Source organism: Brienomyrus brachyistius, chromosome 20 (assembly GCF_023856365.1).
Source record: "Brienomyrus brachyistius isolate T26 chromosome 20, BBRACH_0.4, whole genome shotgun sequence".
NCBI lineage: Eukaryota > Metazoa > Chordata > Actinopteri > Osteoglossiformes > Mormyridae > Brienomyrus > Brienomyrus brachyistius.
The window spans coordinates 4,844,380-4,860,156 of record NC_064552.1 but is presented as its reverse complement, the minus strand read 5'-3'; the positions used below and the strand labels follow the sequence as shown (position 1 = coordinate 4,860,156).

At 46.8% G+C, this 15,777-nt stretch overlaps 2 protein-coding genes across 2 annotated transcripts; one reads left to right on the top strand and one right to left on the bottom strand.

Moving 5' to 3' along the window:
• The first annotated feature begins 538 nt into the window (after nt 1-538).
• On the top strand, nt 539-9,210 carry ppp2r2d (protein phosphatase 2, regulatory subunit B, delta). Its single transcript, XM_048987877.1, has 10 exons — nt 539-794; nt 1,014-1,088; nt 5,935-6,032; nt 6,134-6,299; nt 6,402-6,514; nt 6,804-6,981; nt 7,125-7,289; nt 7,699-7,868; nt 8,553-8,644; nt 8,760-9,210. The coding sequence occupies exons 1-10, from the start codon at nt 788-790 to the stop codon at nt 9,037-9,039; spliced, it is 1,344 nt and encodes a 447-aa protein (XP_048843834.1). The 5' UTR covers nt 539-787; the 3' UTR covers nt 9,040-9,210.
• A 1,830-nt stretch (nt 9,211-11,040) lies between these two features.
• bnip3 (BCL2 interacting protein 3) lies at nt 11,041-15,437 on the bottom strand. Its single transcript, XM_048987810.1, has 6 exons — nt 15,067-15,437; nt 14,095-14,254; nt 13,593-13,668; nt 13,246-13,352; nt 12,890-13,039; nt 11,041-11,951 (listed from the first exon to the last, which is right to left on the bottom strand). The coding sequence occupies exons 1-6, from the start codon at nt 15,107-15,109 to the stop codon at nt 11,906-11,908; spliced, it is 582 nt and encodes a 193-aa protein (XP_048843767.1). The 5' UTR covers nt 15,110-15,437; the 3' UTR covers nt 11,041-11,905.
• Nucleotides 15,438-15,777: the final 340 nt, after the last annotated feature.

Sequence of the window (15,777 nt, the reverse complement as noted above, 5' to 3'; positions counted from 1 at the left end):
AATGAACACTATCGCGTTAACTTGGACAACCCTACATGATTTGTTTTTTTTTTTACTAGCCAGAGGGCTAGGGTTCAGTTGTTGTTTTGTACTCGCCCCAAGCAAGTGGGCGAGCTGAATTTCCAAGGCCGGCCACAAGATTCCGCAAGAGACCGACAGAGCACCAGACGCTCCCGTTTGAAATGCATTGTGCCTGGAGCATTACCCGAATTTCCTTCTACCTCACTAAAGTACATGCATTTTAATACATTTACATTTGGTAAAAAATGGAAAATATTCATTTGGTAATTCGGTTGTATGCGTGTTAATGGATTTGCTGTGGATCGGATTTACACATAGGAGAAAATCTTTTTTTTATATGTTTTAGAAATAAAAAAAACTACATTGTCCAATAGCTAGAACCCAATGGTTGACAGACAGACAGACAGACAGACAGACAGACAGACAGACAGACAGACAGACAGACAGACAGACACACACACACACACACACACACACACACACACACACACACACACACGGCGGGCAAGCGCGTGCTCGCTCGCGAAGAAGCGGCCCTTTTGAAGACTGTCTATTAAATGACGTCACCGTGTCATGTCGACTGGCAGTGTGCGCCATTTTGGAAAGAGGAAAAAAAATCACGGGCAAGCCTGGTGGCTCTGATTCTCCGCTCTTTCGACCACTTTTCCTGTCCCGATCGGTTGGTCTTCGGCGCGAAGGACGTCGCTCACATAAACTTAGGAGAGGCCGACGGTGACGCCAGGTCTGCTGCGGGAGAAAATAAGCGATGGCAGGTGAGGCAGTGAACTTTATAGGCGGGGGCCCTCTGTTTAGCGCCACTCCGGAGCGCGGCCTAGTTAGCTGGTTACACAGAGCTAGTTACACAGTCCTAGCCGTGCGCTCGCTCCCGCTCGCAGGCTGGTGCCAGGAGCCGCGGGGAAATGCGACGTGCGGCGCCGTGATCCAACGTGCAGCATGAAACGTGCTAATCGCGCTCGTATCATTTCTTGTAGGTGTCGGAGGAGGGAACGACTTCCAGTGGTGTTTTTCCCAAGTGAAAGGAGCTATAGACGAGGATGTGGCAGAAGGTAAGTTTTATTATTGTTTAATTTGCGTTTTCTCCCGTGCACGACAGTCACGTTTGACAGTGTCAGTGCCGTCGCGATGGTGCCCGGCAGCCGTGCGGCTTGACTGCAGCGCCTCACGGCTCAGTCCCCATTGCCGCTGGGTTAGCTCCCTGGCTGCCTGCTGCTCGCAGGCCCCGGGGTCTAACTGAGCCCCACTAGGTGTCACGGTCATTTGGACTCTTTAAACGTTTTTTATTTTTGGTGTGCTTGTGCATCTTCGTTAAATGGGTGCTATGGTTGAAGTTACACGGCCTCCCGGTGTTTAAATAAGGCTGTTGTGAAACGAATCGAGTCCCCTGGAGTGACGTCTAAAGGCTTCGACGGTGACGTCTAAAGAACGCATCGCTCTCAGACTCACTGTACACGCTTTTAAATCTTATTATAGGTTTTTGAGCGTTAATCTCTCACACCGAACGGCGGTTTCCTATTTAACGAGTACTATTTTTGCCCAGTAATCGGGATGATCATTTGATGGATGACTGTTTTATTGGAAACGTCGCTGCCTTCTGTCTCTGCGGTTTTTATGGCATGTACATACATGGCCGCGTTTCAATGGACAGGATTTCCAGTATTAACTAATGAGTCTTCGCTGCATGGCGTTGGTTTGTAGTACATGTGATTTATTTTCTAGTATACCAGCCAATGCAACTGATTGGTTACAAAAACTAAGTAGTACGTTAATATCAGTTTAATAGCTCAAGTGATGAGTGCAGTGTTTTTTTTATTTCACTGTGCTCGAGTATTGTGGACAAGGTGTATGTGTAACAGTACTGTTATGCTTTATAAATGATGTAGTTGAAGATCCCAAATTTGGATGCATATTATTAAAGCAGCTAATTAATAACATCGTAAAGGATGGTGATTTTATGCAATTATCCAGAAGGGAAGGGTGTGACAAAACATTATTGTGTAAGTTTGAAAGAGGTTAAGAGGTGTGTAAGAAATGAAGTCTATTTGTTTAATATGTGCCTTAAGTGAGATTTTAGAATTGGAATTAAAATTGTTCACTTAAAAACTGCAGTTATTTTTGGGAACGCATTGGGTGGGATTCATCGGGATGCCCGTGGCAGATTTTTGATAGGTCAAGATATTTCAGAAGGATGTTGCAATTTGTGTCTGTTCATAGTCATGGTTCAAATGGGTGATATTTACAGTCATGAATGAACAGGTGGGTTCTCTGTGGTTTTGTTATGTAGTTCAGTTTCTGAATTGATTATCGGTTTTATTTAACTTAAAAAAATCTAAGTTTCTTTCGCAATGGGAATATAGCTGTACAGCTGTCCAAGAGCTGATGTGGATTGTCTGGGATTCTTAATCTGCATGTTGAAACTGATGCAGTATCTCTTAGAGATGTTCTCCAGACCAAATGGCAGTCGTGTGATGATCTGCGGTCACACATGTCCTTTTGAGGTCACGTTTCCATTGGCTGTGCAAATGTGAAGCTTGTTGGTAGTGTCTCCGTCATCCTGGTCCAGCATTGTCATCTCGGGGAACACTGTCTTGTCATGATCTGGTGACAGGCACGCTTGTGTACATCCATGGGAGGTTCTCACTGATGGAGCCTCACGCCAGTGTTGATTCACTGGGGGGTACCACTGCGAAGTGCACAAAGCAGATACATGGAATTTAAACGAAAGCTTCTCAGACAGTGAATGTAATGCTCCCTGTCACTCTGGGCGTGAGTCAACCCAGTGCAGTGTGGGTGGTGGTGGGGGTGGGGGGGGAGGGGGGCGGAACCTCCAAAGGTCAGTCATCAAAGATGTGCCAGCGGGTGACGCTGGGACTCGCTCTGTGCCTTTGCAGCAGCGCTGTGACCAGCTGCCTCTTCATGAAACAAGTCACTTAATTTACATGATTATATACCTGCGTGTGACCGGGTCCTTGCATAACGTCAGAGGCTTTTATTTTGTAGTAGTTTTTTTTGTTGAACAATAAAAGTCACTGCCATTCTGGAAATAACAATAATGTGTAATATCAGGCTCTGTATAGCGTCTCATAGTCATTGTACTTGCGTGTATTGAGCCAACGTCATGCATAGATATATAACAAAATCCATTGATGTCTAAATGGCTTGTGAATTGAAATGTAAAAATTAGAAATGCACGTCTCTGTTAATGTGCTTTTTAGTGTCACTCTGATTGAACGTAACATGATTTTTGTAGCTCTTAAGCTTCAGTTTGTGATCATGCTGGATCCCGGTCTGCGAGATGTAGGGTCAGAATGGGGGTTTTTCCCCCTTTTTAACTCCAAATGAACGTGCGTCGGGGGAGTAGTTTTTTTTTTTTTTTTTTGGGGGGGGGGGGGGGGGTGGGGGAGAGCAGCAGTGACACAGATGGCTCACAATTACCTGTGATCTAAAGGGGCCCTCGTGATTGGCCGGGGTAAGGCCAGCCGCTCTCTGATTGGCCTGTGCTGAGACGGGCGGCTCAAAGCTGGCGTTTCGCGGCCGGCCCGCGGAGAGCTGCTCTCACACGCGCAGCTGCATCGCCGTCCTCCGACTGCGCCCCGCGCTTTCAGCTCGTCTGAGTCGCCGCGCTGAAGCCGCCTGCTTCGGGGTCTGTGTCCTCGGGTCCGTTGCCGAGAGAGAGCCGCCGGAATGCATCGCGGGCGATCTGCGGGTACAGGGTAACGCCAGCAGGGGAGGGGGGGATGGTAGTGTCCCCCAAGCTTGTCCCCCGCCGACAGTGCCATGTGTTCCCCGCGGCTCCTCGCAGGCGTTTAGAACCTCCGCCCCTTCGTCCGCCACACTGATGTCCGCTGCGTCCTTCAACCAAGGTACGATGCTGCCCCCCCTACGCCCCCCCAGCCCCCCACACTGATTTGTTGTTGTGTGCATCGCTGGTCCTTTGTCAAAGGCGTGTTCAGTAATGTGGTTACAGCTCTGCATCGGAGGGCGAGCGCGTGTCAGTGTCTGTGCGTTTCGCTCTACAGTCGCAGTTTATATTCAGGACAGATTTATAATCCCTGTTAGGATGGTCTGTTCTGTGCTTCACGTGATAATTTTGTCTGTAACTTTATTCCAGATTCACATACCTGTGTTGGTGTTTTTTTGTTTTTTTTTTCCCTCGTCTCTGTAATTTTTTTTCATGATTGTGGATCATTTTTGTCCAGCTAAATTACAAAACTATGCAAAGTTGTTTGCCTGGCAGCTCTGCAGAAGATGCCCGATTGACTCGTCTCTGAGATGCATAAAGGAGAATTCCAGCAGTAAATCACCTTTCCCTTCTGTGTCCTTCGGCACCCAACTGAATGTCATCCTGTCAGGTGGTTGGCTTCATGTTGTACCAAAGCACTGTAATGTTCTGGCACCTCAGTCATGTAAGGCTGTGTGTTGCTGTTGATGAGTGAGTGGCAGATTAAAGGGGATATTGTTTCTATATCGGTGTCTCTGTGCATCTGGGATGCTCGAGCACTGTATTCTGTCCCCCCACTGGTTTGTATTTCCCCCCCACCACCTCTGTTTGTCCTTCAGCTAATCTCCTTTCAGCAGCGACACCGCGATGAGTGTCGCGTTATTCCTGACCTCAGTGACAGGACGTCTGGCGTCAGCGATCAGAAGTTAAGGAAACTAATCTGGTGCGGGATGCTTGTGGGATGCATTAAGGAGAACTCAAGGATGGGGGGGCTATTCCTGGAAAGCAGCTAATTTGCTGAATGGCAATTTTCGTATCACTGTTTTTCTTATAAGACTGTGAGAAGAACAAGCATGGTGTTGAGGGGTTTTTTTTTGGCAGCGTTTCTGTAATTTTAAATCGATGCAGATGTTTCTCACGTGGGTAGACTCTCTTTATATAGTTTTCTTTTTAATTTTTTTTAGCTTGACTTGGATCATTGGCTTTTATAGTGCAAATCTTCTTGTATATTTGCCTGCTAGCCCACAACGCTGTGCACATGGGAAGAGGATCGGGTTTGTCCGTGTCATGCCGTCCTTAAACTTGTAATTGCTAGTGAGGAGATGTACGGGTTTCTTTGCAGTTTCGCTATGAACTGTTGCAGCCAGTTGGTGTTGCATCACTGGAAGCCTCGCTGCGCTCTGCGTGCACATGCAGTCACAAGCTTTGTGGCTGGACCTCCGTCTCAGCATTAAGTGTCGGATGTTCCGAGGTCCTGCTGTGTTTCCCACATTTTAATGGTCCATTATTTTCTAATAACTCGCCTCAGAGTTGCCCATCTACCTGCCTTAGTTTTAAAAAAAAAAAAAAGATCTAGTGACGTCGGAATGAGTCACAGTCGTCTTCGTTTCCCACCCCACGGCGCTTCAGCGTCCGGCTGGGAGGCGGTGGCAGCCCGTGGTGGTGTGAGGAGGAGAGAAATTGTGTCTCTTCACCGACCAATGGCTGGTTCCTTCATGCTGTAAACACAGCGGCGCGTTTCAGGTCGAATGGATGGCGTGCGAAGCTGCGTGTCGGAGGAAAGGTGTCAGGGGCAGATAAATAAAATGGACATCTGGGCTCAGTTGGTGCGGAGCAAACCGGGTGGGAAGGAGCTGCGTGGTTATGCTCTGCTCCAGTGTCTGGGTTGCTGGTCTTTGATTTTGTTTTTGTTTTGGTTTGTTTGTGCAATGAATGTATGTGAGTTCAGACACAATAAATGTATGTGAGTTTGTACAGAGCTTGTTCAGGGGGTAGCACTGTAGCCTCACCCCTCCAGGTCTCTGGGTTCGATTTCTGGCTTATATCTGTGTGAGTGGAGTTGGCCTGTTTTTCCTGAAAACAACAGCGGTTCACTATGAAGACATGTAGTTGAATCAGTGTCTTTTAATTGCATTATGTGCTTCTGGTGGTTGTAAAAACTTGCTTTCTTTCAGCGGACATCATTTCAACGGTTGAGTTCAACTACTCTGGAGAGCTGCTAGCCACAGGCGACAAAGGGGGCAGAGTTGTCATATTTCAGCGAGAACAAGAGGTGAGGTGGCCACACACCAGCAGGGGGCGACACTTATCATATCGCACTTGCTTTTTTAACACTGCTCATAAACGCTGGCTTTTTCTGTTCATTTTCCCCAGAGTAAAAACCGGCCTCATTCCAGAGGAGAATATAATGTCTACAGTACTTTTCAGAGTCACGAGCCGGAGTTCGACTATTTGAAAAGCTTAGAAATCGAGGAAAAAATTAACAAAATTAGGTGGTTACCCCAGCAAAATGCTGCTCACTTCCTGCTTTCGACAAATGGTAAGAGCATCTCCTGCCTGCGTGCGTCTCCGCCGTCCCCGTGCAGAAATCCCCCCTCCACAGTTTGAACCTGACGCTGAAAACGGTCCCTGTGTCCCACAGATAAAACCATTAAGCTGTGGAAAATCAGCGAAAGGGACAAGAGGGCAGAGGGCTACAACCTGAAGGATGAAGACGGCAGACTCCGAGATCCCTTTAGAATCACGTCGCTACGGGTTTGTTTCACGTTAAAAATCTTATCCGGCCCCGTCACCCCCTCTGTCAGTCTGAAAAAAAAACGACCTCTTCAGAAGGATCTCGTATAATCAAATAGTCGTGGGGTCTTTTTCACGATCAGCTAGATTTGTGTCAAATTAGTGCCTAATTTTTTTCCCTGAAAAACCAATTACCATCCAGGTAATTACTTCAGTAGCACGCTCGAGGACCTCACAGACGCCGCCGAGCTTCGTGTCAGGAAGACGGAGTGTCTGCGGGATGCCCTGAGTAACCCTGTGCTGCTTTCAGGTGCCGGTGCTGATGCAGATGGACCTGATGGTGGAGGCGAGCCCTCGGAGGATATTCGCAAACGCACACACATATCACATTAATTCCATTTCAGTAAATAGCGATCACGAAACGTACCTTTCTGCTGACGACCTAAGAATAAACCTTTGGCACTTAGAAATCACAGACAGGAGTTTTAGTATCCTTTTCTTCTGAAATCTTGGCTGTTTCCATGGGAATCGGGACAGTGAGCGTGTCAGATAAGAGTAAGAACGACGGTTGTCCCTGTTCTATGACCGGTGCCCGTTTTTTGGTTGGTTCTCCTTGATCACGTGACCTCAGACATCGTAGACATCAAGCCGGCCAACATGGAGGAGCTGACGGAGGTCATCACAGCTGCAGAGTGCCACCCACACCAATGCAACGTCTTCGTGTACAGCAGCAGCAAGGGAACCATCCGGCTGTGCGACATGCGGGCGGCCGCCCTGTGCGACAGGCATACCAAGTGTGAGCGCCCTCTCCCAGCCCCGGTGATGATGTTCGCGAGCTCTGTCCTTCATCAGTGTCGATGATGGGGAATCTGCTGTTCACCTCCTGTGGAGACGCCTTTATTTTAGGACTTCTGTGTGTTTACCCGACACTGTAAGCCTTGTTAGATACTGTAACACTGATCTGCTGGAGATGCATGGTATGCTGGTGAAATCTCACGCTAAGCAGCACTGATTCTCTCCTTACATTTAGACTCCTTGTTGGTGTCCTGGGTAATGTCCCTCTTTTTGTACTGTCTTTACATATCGTGTGTTTCTTTCATCTCGCGGTCTGTGATTCTAGATGTTTGTTGTCCTTTTTCCACACCACCCATCAGCTCTGTAACGCAGACCGCCCCCCCCCCCTCCCCAATTTGACCCTCTTCCAGTCTTCGAGGAGCCTGAAGACCCGAGCAGCAGGTCCTTCTTCTCCGAAATCATCTCCTCGATATCCGATGTCAAGTTCAGCCATAGTGGTCGTTACATGATGACTCGGGACTATCTCTCGGTCAAGGTGTGGGACCTCAACATGGAGAACAGGCCCGTAGAAACGTACCAGGTACTGCTCCAGTGCCAGCCGCGAGGTGTACCGTCGCTGGGGGGGGTAATAGTGCCCCGGGGTTCAGAATCATTCATTAATGTTAACGCCAGAGGCGGCAATAGGCATAATCTCTGGTTTGCTTTGAGATTTTATTTTTGCGTTTTACACTGGATCCTGTGGAATAAGGAATAAAATGCAAGAGAAAGAGAAATGGCTTTATTGTAAATGTACCTCGGATAAGCAGAAGATGGATGGATGGATGGATGGATGGAAATGTACATGCATAAAAAGGAGTAAATCTCTGTGATATTTTTGTTTTCCGTCTTGTACATTAAAGATATTCTGATTTATTTTTATTTTTCTTATTAGTTTCTAAAAGGTAGGGATCTGCTTGTTTACGCATTTTAAGAGGTTTCATTCCTGCATTTTCCACTGGGCACAATAAGGAAAGCTGAAAGTAAGAAAATGGCTTGAAAACAGCTTTTTTTGTAAATGCACATAAAAAGGAGTAAGAAATGTGGGGTCTTACTTTGTTTTCAGCCTCACTTTGTTGGATATACTGTGAATCGTCAGCCCGCTGGTCATTTTGACAGTAGTGTCTGTTCTCTGCGAACGTTGTTCGAGTTGTTGTGGTTTTGTGTATTTCGTTGGACGTTTACGCGTAAAGCTCACGCGACGGCTGATTTGTCACTCTGCTTCCAGGTACATGAATACCTCCGTAGCAAGTTATGCTCACTGTATGAAAATGACTGCATTTTTGACAAATTTGAGTGCTGCTGGAATGGTTCAGATGGGTAAGTGGAATATTACTTGGGGGGGGCTTAAAATTCGAAGTACCTCTCAGTTGTACCGTGTTCTGACGACCCTTCGGACTCTGCCTGACCGTCTGGCCCGTCTCCCTGCCTGCAGTGCCATCATGACCGGCTCCTACAACAACTTCTTCAGGATGTTCGACAGGAACACCAGGAAGGATGTCACGCTGGAAGCATCCCGGGAGAGCAGTAAACCGCGCGCCGTGCTCAAGCCCCGCAAGGTGTGCACTGGCGGCAAGAGGAAGAAGGACGAGATCAGCGTGGACAGCCTGGACTTCAACAAGAAGATCCTGCACACGGCCTGGCACCCCAAGGAGAACGTCATCGCCGTGGCAGCCACCAACAATCTGTATATATTCCAGGACAAAATCAACTAGGGCCCACAGTGTCACCGGGCTGGTTCTTGTACTTGCATAGTTAAGCCTAGGCGTTTATCTGTAAAAGAGAGGGCCTTCTTGTCGTCCTAATGAAGAATTCGATGCACTCGTCTTTTTTTTTTCTCCTTGTGTAGCCGAAGGAGAAAAGGTGGCCTGTTTTTTTTTTTTTTTGTGGGGGGGGAGGGTGGGGGGAGGGGTCAGTGGTGTGTTTGAGCCTCCGGTGTGGGAGGGGGGGGTGGGGCGGTATCAAGGGTTTTCCTGACGCGGAGAAGGCCAGCCACAACTAATGGACAACACTCAACAGAGGCCAAACTGTCAAAAGTTAGGGTTATTTATTTGAGTCGGAGCCTTCCATTTTATGATTTCATGACCAAATTATGAAATGCCCAAGGAATAACATTTTTATTGTAAAAATGTAGTCTCTACTGTAATATCTGGCCTTTCTGATACAAAATTTGCTAGTCGATGCCTGTTAACATTCCTCCCCTAGCTGTCGTTTCAGGCCCCGGTGTTTTATCTTTTATGAACTTAAAACAGGTCTCATTTTTGGTCAGTGGACAATTTTCTGTTTTTTTGGTTTTTTTTTTTTCATGCCCCAATTCCATTTTTTTTTTTCCCCTCCATGCATAGTAACATTTACTCACTGACTGTATCTATATAACCACACCGTCTGGTGTCAACCACTTAATAAAAGTAACAAAAACTACAGAAATGTCTTTTTAAATTTGATAAAAGTATGTATCGAACGTTTTATCGCCGTGCATGTATGTACCCCGTAGATATGCGAAACGGAAAGCGACCCATGATTTTGGTAGCTGGGGGGGGGAGGGGGGGGGCATCTTGAACTACTTGAAGCTACAGTAAGCTGGTTATTGGTCTTTAGCTACTTCAATCTTACGGCGTACCTTGGTTACAGTGGGCCACCACATGTTTGGGATTTGCAGCCTTAATTGTTTTTCCATTGGGGAGGGGGTAGCCTTCGGCAGTGATAAAGTATGGCGCAGTATTTTGGGCATTACCGCGATATTTAAAAATTCACCGGAGGTAGGTCTCCACGATAAAACGGGGTCAATGCTAATGAATGTGAAATGTATCATGGGGGGGCCACCGCCAATGAATTAGTGAGATTGTGAGATTAGTATTGCTTTTGAGAACAAAAAAAAAAATACCGCTCAACCATGGGGGGGGTGTAAGAACTACAGATTGTCTAAGTCGTGCTCTAAATGTTTTGACGGGATACCATCCCTTACGTGCATTTTAATACCGTTTTTAAGTGGGATTTTCCTGGTTTTCTAAAATTGCTGCTAGCTGGTCATTGCGGTCCATTCTACAGCAAAAACGTTACTAGCACATGTGGAAAAGGGTGTTACACACATGCGCTCTAGGAAACGCTCGCTGGGGGCCCCCCCCTCGGGGTTTACCGCACGCCGGCGTCGCTGAGCTCGGCGTGAGGCAGGCTGCAGCCTGCCCGCCACCTTCCCCCTTTTCGTTCGTTTTCGTTTTTGTCGTCTTCACTCCGCGCCAAGGGTGGCCATTCAGCATCGCGGACTGTTGGCGCTGGAGTAACACCCAGGACACTCTCACAGTCCACAGTATAACGTTATTGTATGTTGGTCGTGACACTTTTGCGTAGAGGAAACGTCGCCCTCATCCCGACGTTTTCCGCGTTGACCCTGTTCCCTGTTGAATAATGATGCTAACATGGTGGAAATGTATACACTTGTTTGATTATTTTGACCAAAGTTAAATAAATTTTAATTGTGTTTACCTGAATTAGAACACTTCATTTGATGGTCCTGAAATTAGCTGCCTTAATTTCTCCATGATATGTCTAGCTGAAGAAAAGGACCCCCCTCCCTTTAATAGAACAGCACTGTGCATTAATTTGGTATAGTTTGCATATCCCAGAAGTAATTGCTAGAAAGTAAGTTAATGTGATCCACAGTTTTTGCGGCAAATTCATAAAACCCCACCAAAAAAGGGCTAATTAACACCAACATCTGATGTGAAGCTTGTTTTATTTTTTTACGTAACGATTACAGTATCTGACATTCCTACAAAACTGCTATGAAACGTCAAGCCTAAAGCATTTGATGGTCTTCCTGCTTTACATTCACATATGCTGACTATTGGCTGCTATACAGATGATAGTGGTTAACATTCAGGTGATTTCTGGTGAGTTGCTGTATCAGATAATTGTCACAATCCTGAGTCTGTAACCTGACATCTGCAAGTCCGCCCAGACTGACCAGTGTGGAACGCATCCGAACCAGTTACTACTGCACCTTTCATTCAGTTACTGGGCAGACCTCTGTCATCCTTTCCTCGGTAATAATAATCCTTTGGTGGTTTGAGTTTGGTACTTAGCAGAAGCAGAGATTATGAAGGAGTTTGTTTGACGGCTTCCCTTTACTCCATGTCTTGTACTATAACCAGCTTGGCCATTTGTTATTATTTTTTTTTTTACCAGCAAGAACTGTCCCAGCATCAAGCCCCGCCTCCCATCACACGCATGTTACTCAAGACCAGATACCCCTCTACCCAACATTAATGGCACGAACATTTACCCGATTAACGCCAGTGTTTGACGGTGGTTCTGAAGCTGACACTGGTGGGGGGGGGGGACCTTCAGGGGCATAGTGGCACAGGGGTGGATGAGGGACGTTCACAGAGGAGCCGCCCGAAAGTGCGGAGCGGTTACCGGGGCGACAGGATCCACGAGAACACAAGCGCTGCAAGGCCTTGGGGGGGGTGGCTCACACTGCGCCTACTGGAATCTACAAAGCATCACTCGGCGGGGGTGGGAGGGGCGCCTCGCAGGCCGACGGGAACGATGATGGATGCATCCCACTCGGATACCTCATCCTTACAATGTGCTGGTGGGGCTGGTCAGCCGTCTCCCAATGTAGACCCTGGGGAAGGAGGAGCAAAGCGCGTAGCTTCATTTACTGACACCTCCTGCACCTCCTTTGGGAGTCTGCGAGCACAGACCTGAGACCACAGTGCGAATTCCTTTTTTCGTACTTTTTCCTATAGTTGATTTTTATTGGGTAGTGTTTAGCAGATAATACAAATTTGAAAAAATTATTAAAATGCCAACCTTCAATCCTTCGCTATCAAGGTTCTTCTGGCATTTTAATTGAAAAAGACGTGTTTTAGCGTTAGCATTATTAGTAGAAAACCCTGGACTGTGAATACGCAATTTAGAGTCTACAGAAGTTGTTTCATATTAGGAGTAATGTGGGGTTTTTTTTGGCTTAAGCTGCAGGTGATGTAAGCACTTAAAAAATGATGCATGTCATCCATTATATACAGAACTGCAGCGTACTGAAATGTAATTGAACTTTATTTTTAGTCCAGATTATCAAATAATTTGAGGCAGACGTCTGTTTGTTCATCATCTGGACCTTACGTGAACGATGCTTACGATATCTTCACATTGCGTCTTTGTTTCAGACAATATAAAGAAACGGCAAGAAGTCACTGTTCCGTAACGGACATTTAAGTGCAAAACCACGATTCCGTGTCGGGCTGAAGCGGCGAACTAGACATGGAGATGTAATGCCAGGGCGCAAAGTGTAACGAAGGGCTATCCCTGCTGATAGGGAAGGGCTATCCTTGCTGATAGGGAAGGGCTATCCCTGCTGATAGGGAAGGGCTATCCCTGCCGATAGGGAAGGGCTATCCCTGGTGATAGGGAAGGGCTATCCCTGCTGATAGGGAAGGGCTATCCCTGCTGATAGGGAAGGGCTATCCCTGCTGATAGGGAAGGGCTATCCCTGGTGATAGGGAAGGGCTATCCCTGCTGATAGGGAAGGGCTATCCCTGCTGATCCATGACGTCGACTCACCCGAGACCCAAGGCCAGTATGTGCGAGATGAGCAGCGATGGCAGGAAGATCTTGAGGAACTCTGCAGAGAAGATGCCTCCCTTCTTCATGACCCGGGTGTTCCTCATGCTGAGGGTGCCAGACCTCTTGGGGTGCCTGAACAGGAACTCTCTGGTAGGGGAAGAGGTCACAGGATCAAAGCGTTCACGTTTCCCTAATTAAATTTTCATCTTTATGCATATTTGATTTCATAAAGTTTGCAACCTGACTGTGTTACGTTTGACTAGCAGAGGGCTCAGGGCAGGAAGGTAAGGGGAATTCTTAAAAAAGGATTTTCGTGTAACCGGTTCCGTTGATGGGGTGCGTATTTCACACACTTGGGTGGCATATTTTCCGGGCGACTAGACCAGTCCCAGATCCAGTCGGCGTTCTTCTTCATGATGGTCTCCACTTCTTGTCTCCTCTCGAGATAATCTTCTTCAGACTGAGCAGAAAACAGAGGAGCACCGTCACACAGTGTCACACCACGGCCTTTCAGCGTCGGAGTGGAACGCGGATCCATTACCAGGGAGGGGTGAGTTACTTACTTCATATTGCATTTCTTCCAACTTTGGATTTTAACAAGCATCAGTTTCCTCATTTTGGACCTTTGGTTATAATATCATGTGTTTAAAGACTGGATCTCCATTCGTGGTCAGGTATCCAATATATAAATGTGATATACCTGAAAACTATTCCTCTCCCCAGTACTATGTGCCTCTGAGCCTCTTTGAGCCTGGGGCGTCTGGGGTCTTGGGGGACTGTGATGAGAGACAATCACCTTTAGTACAATCCATTGGCCACTATAATTACAGCCAATTCCATGTTTATAATTGCAACACTGCAGTCAAGACCACGATCATTGGCAAAAAAAACGCTTTTGAGCAAAATCTGAGATTCCCTCACCAATACCCAGAGACAGCCCTGTCTGTGTTCAAATAGTGGCGATACTCAGTGAAGGAGTCTCACGATTTGCTGTACCATACGATCTTAAAAACGTGTTTTACTTTAAGGTCATTTATTTCAAGGACAAGGATGAGGGAGATGTTTGCATGGGGGAGGGGGCGTAATAAAACCAGCTCTCCCTGGAAGTTTCCATATAATACTACAGCTGCGGTCTATGTGCACGAAAATAAGTGCGCTTTCCCGCGCCTGCGGCGCGATGTAGGTGTCCCGGGGCCCGGCACCTGTCGCAGGGCAGGCTTCCTCTGGAGCTGCTGCGGCCGGATTCGTGCTGCGCGTCCAGCAGCATTTTTTCCATGTCTCCGCTGTGCACGGAGGCGGACACCTGCTCCTCCCCCGCGGACTGGCCGCCCCCGTTGCTGAAGTGCAACTCCACCCAAGACCCTTATGCACACACACACGGGGGGAGGGTGCATCCGTCACACACACCGAATCATTTATTTATATCGCGGGCATATCTCACATTTAAAGCGGGTCATAAAATCGCAGTCATGCATTGGCCGTGTTATGGGTTGAAAAAGATATATGCGCGCGTGTTTATATATTCCCGCACTAATAATGAAGAACAATAATGGAGGCCTTGCTTGACGATGTTTTCACAACAAGCTAATCAGGTTAGAGCCAGAAGGAAAACAATGATGATCCAAAAATAGCGCTTTCTGCCCCCCCCCCCCCCCCCCCCCCCCCCCCCCTCAAGAGGCTGAATCACGTCAGCGCCCCTCCCACTTATTACAGGAGAACCAACTGAACTATATCCAGCTATTTGTGTAGCTTATCACAACCACCTTAGGCAATAGGATACCAGAAATACCTGCCTAATGCAGCAGTGCCAACAGCCGACAAACTATCCGGGATCAGGCTGTCCCTCCGTCTTATTTATCTTACATAAATGTGTGTTTAAGTCAAAGTGCATAATGTAACGGCATAAACACAAACACAGAAAATGCGGTCAATAAATCCGAAACAAAGACTAGCTATAAACATGCCTGTATTCGTTATCAGACAACTATAGGCAAAGAAGCAGACCAGTTTTTCACCTATGCAAAATGGGTGTGATTGTGGTAGCAGAGCAACTTATATAGGGCGATCAAAGAAGCCTTTTTTAATTGTTTGAGAGAATTACAAAGCGCGTTTTTATTTATTACTTTAAAAACTACAACCCTATGACGAATGGGAAATACTCGCATTTTACTCACCTTGTAAATTGGCCTCGGGGATACTTTGCTTCTCGGTCGACATGATATTGTTTAAATCGCCTTGTCAGGTGACAACACTATACGAAAATATTATCCCAATGCAAATTTCCCAGAAGAGCGCAACGTAAACAATCCGCCTCTTATTGGGTGTATTTTATGGATGGAGAGTCCACTGGTGTCAAAAGGGCTCCACTGCCCCAAAATTCACGCCTTTCCTCCTATTACTACTGCAGGCGCGCAGCACCGTCTTCGGTACCGTTTGATGAAAACAAAAACTGCACACGGTCACTGACGCAACTCACTGTCTGCCCATTGAAATCCAGCGTTATTGGCCCCGCAAAGAGGCGAGTCACGCTTGTCTGGCTGCTGCAAAACAGGAACTGGAACTGCTTTGGGTTGCCAAGTTTTAATAAAAACCAGCCTGGTTTGTGCCCCAGCTAGAGGTTAAAGATATGTCATTAAAAAGGCTATTTTTTAACCAGTTCTACCATTTTAGCAATGTACAAATATGAGCACACAAGCTGTTTATTGATATGGCAGTGTATATATAATCGCTATAGTATATATAGTTAACTTGGCTTAAATGCATTTATCCTTGAAGTAGTCAACTTATATGATAGATTGATCTCTTGCACAGGGGGAGGCATAACCTTAAATTGTAATCTAAAATTTATCGTAGAACTTTCCAACCATCTAAATCAATCGAATACA

Coding starts and splice junctions, on each gene's coding strand:
- bnip3 (XM_048987810.1), bottom strand. CDS start 15,109: ATGTCGACCGAGAAGCAAAGTATCCCCGAGGCCAATTTACAAG. Junction 13,669..14,094: donor GGAAGCCTGCCCTGCGACAG/GTGCCGGGCCCC, acceptor CTCTCATCACAG/TCCCCCAAGACCCCAGACGC. Junction 13,040..13,245: donor CCGGAAAATATGCCACCCAA/GTGTGTGAAATA, acceptor TTCCCCTACCAG/AGAGTTCCTGTTCAGGCACC.
- ppp2r2d (XM_048987877.1), top strand. Junction 6,033..6,133: donor TATTTCAGCGAGAACAAGAG/GTGAGGTGGCCA, acceptor CATTTTCCCCAG/AGTAAAAACCGGCCTCATTC. Junction 6,300..6,401: donor CTTCCTGCTTTCGACAAATG/GTAAGAGCATCT, acceptor TGTGTCCCACAG/ATAAAACCATTAAGCTGTGG.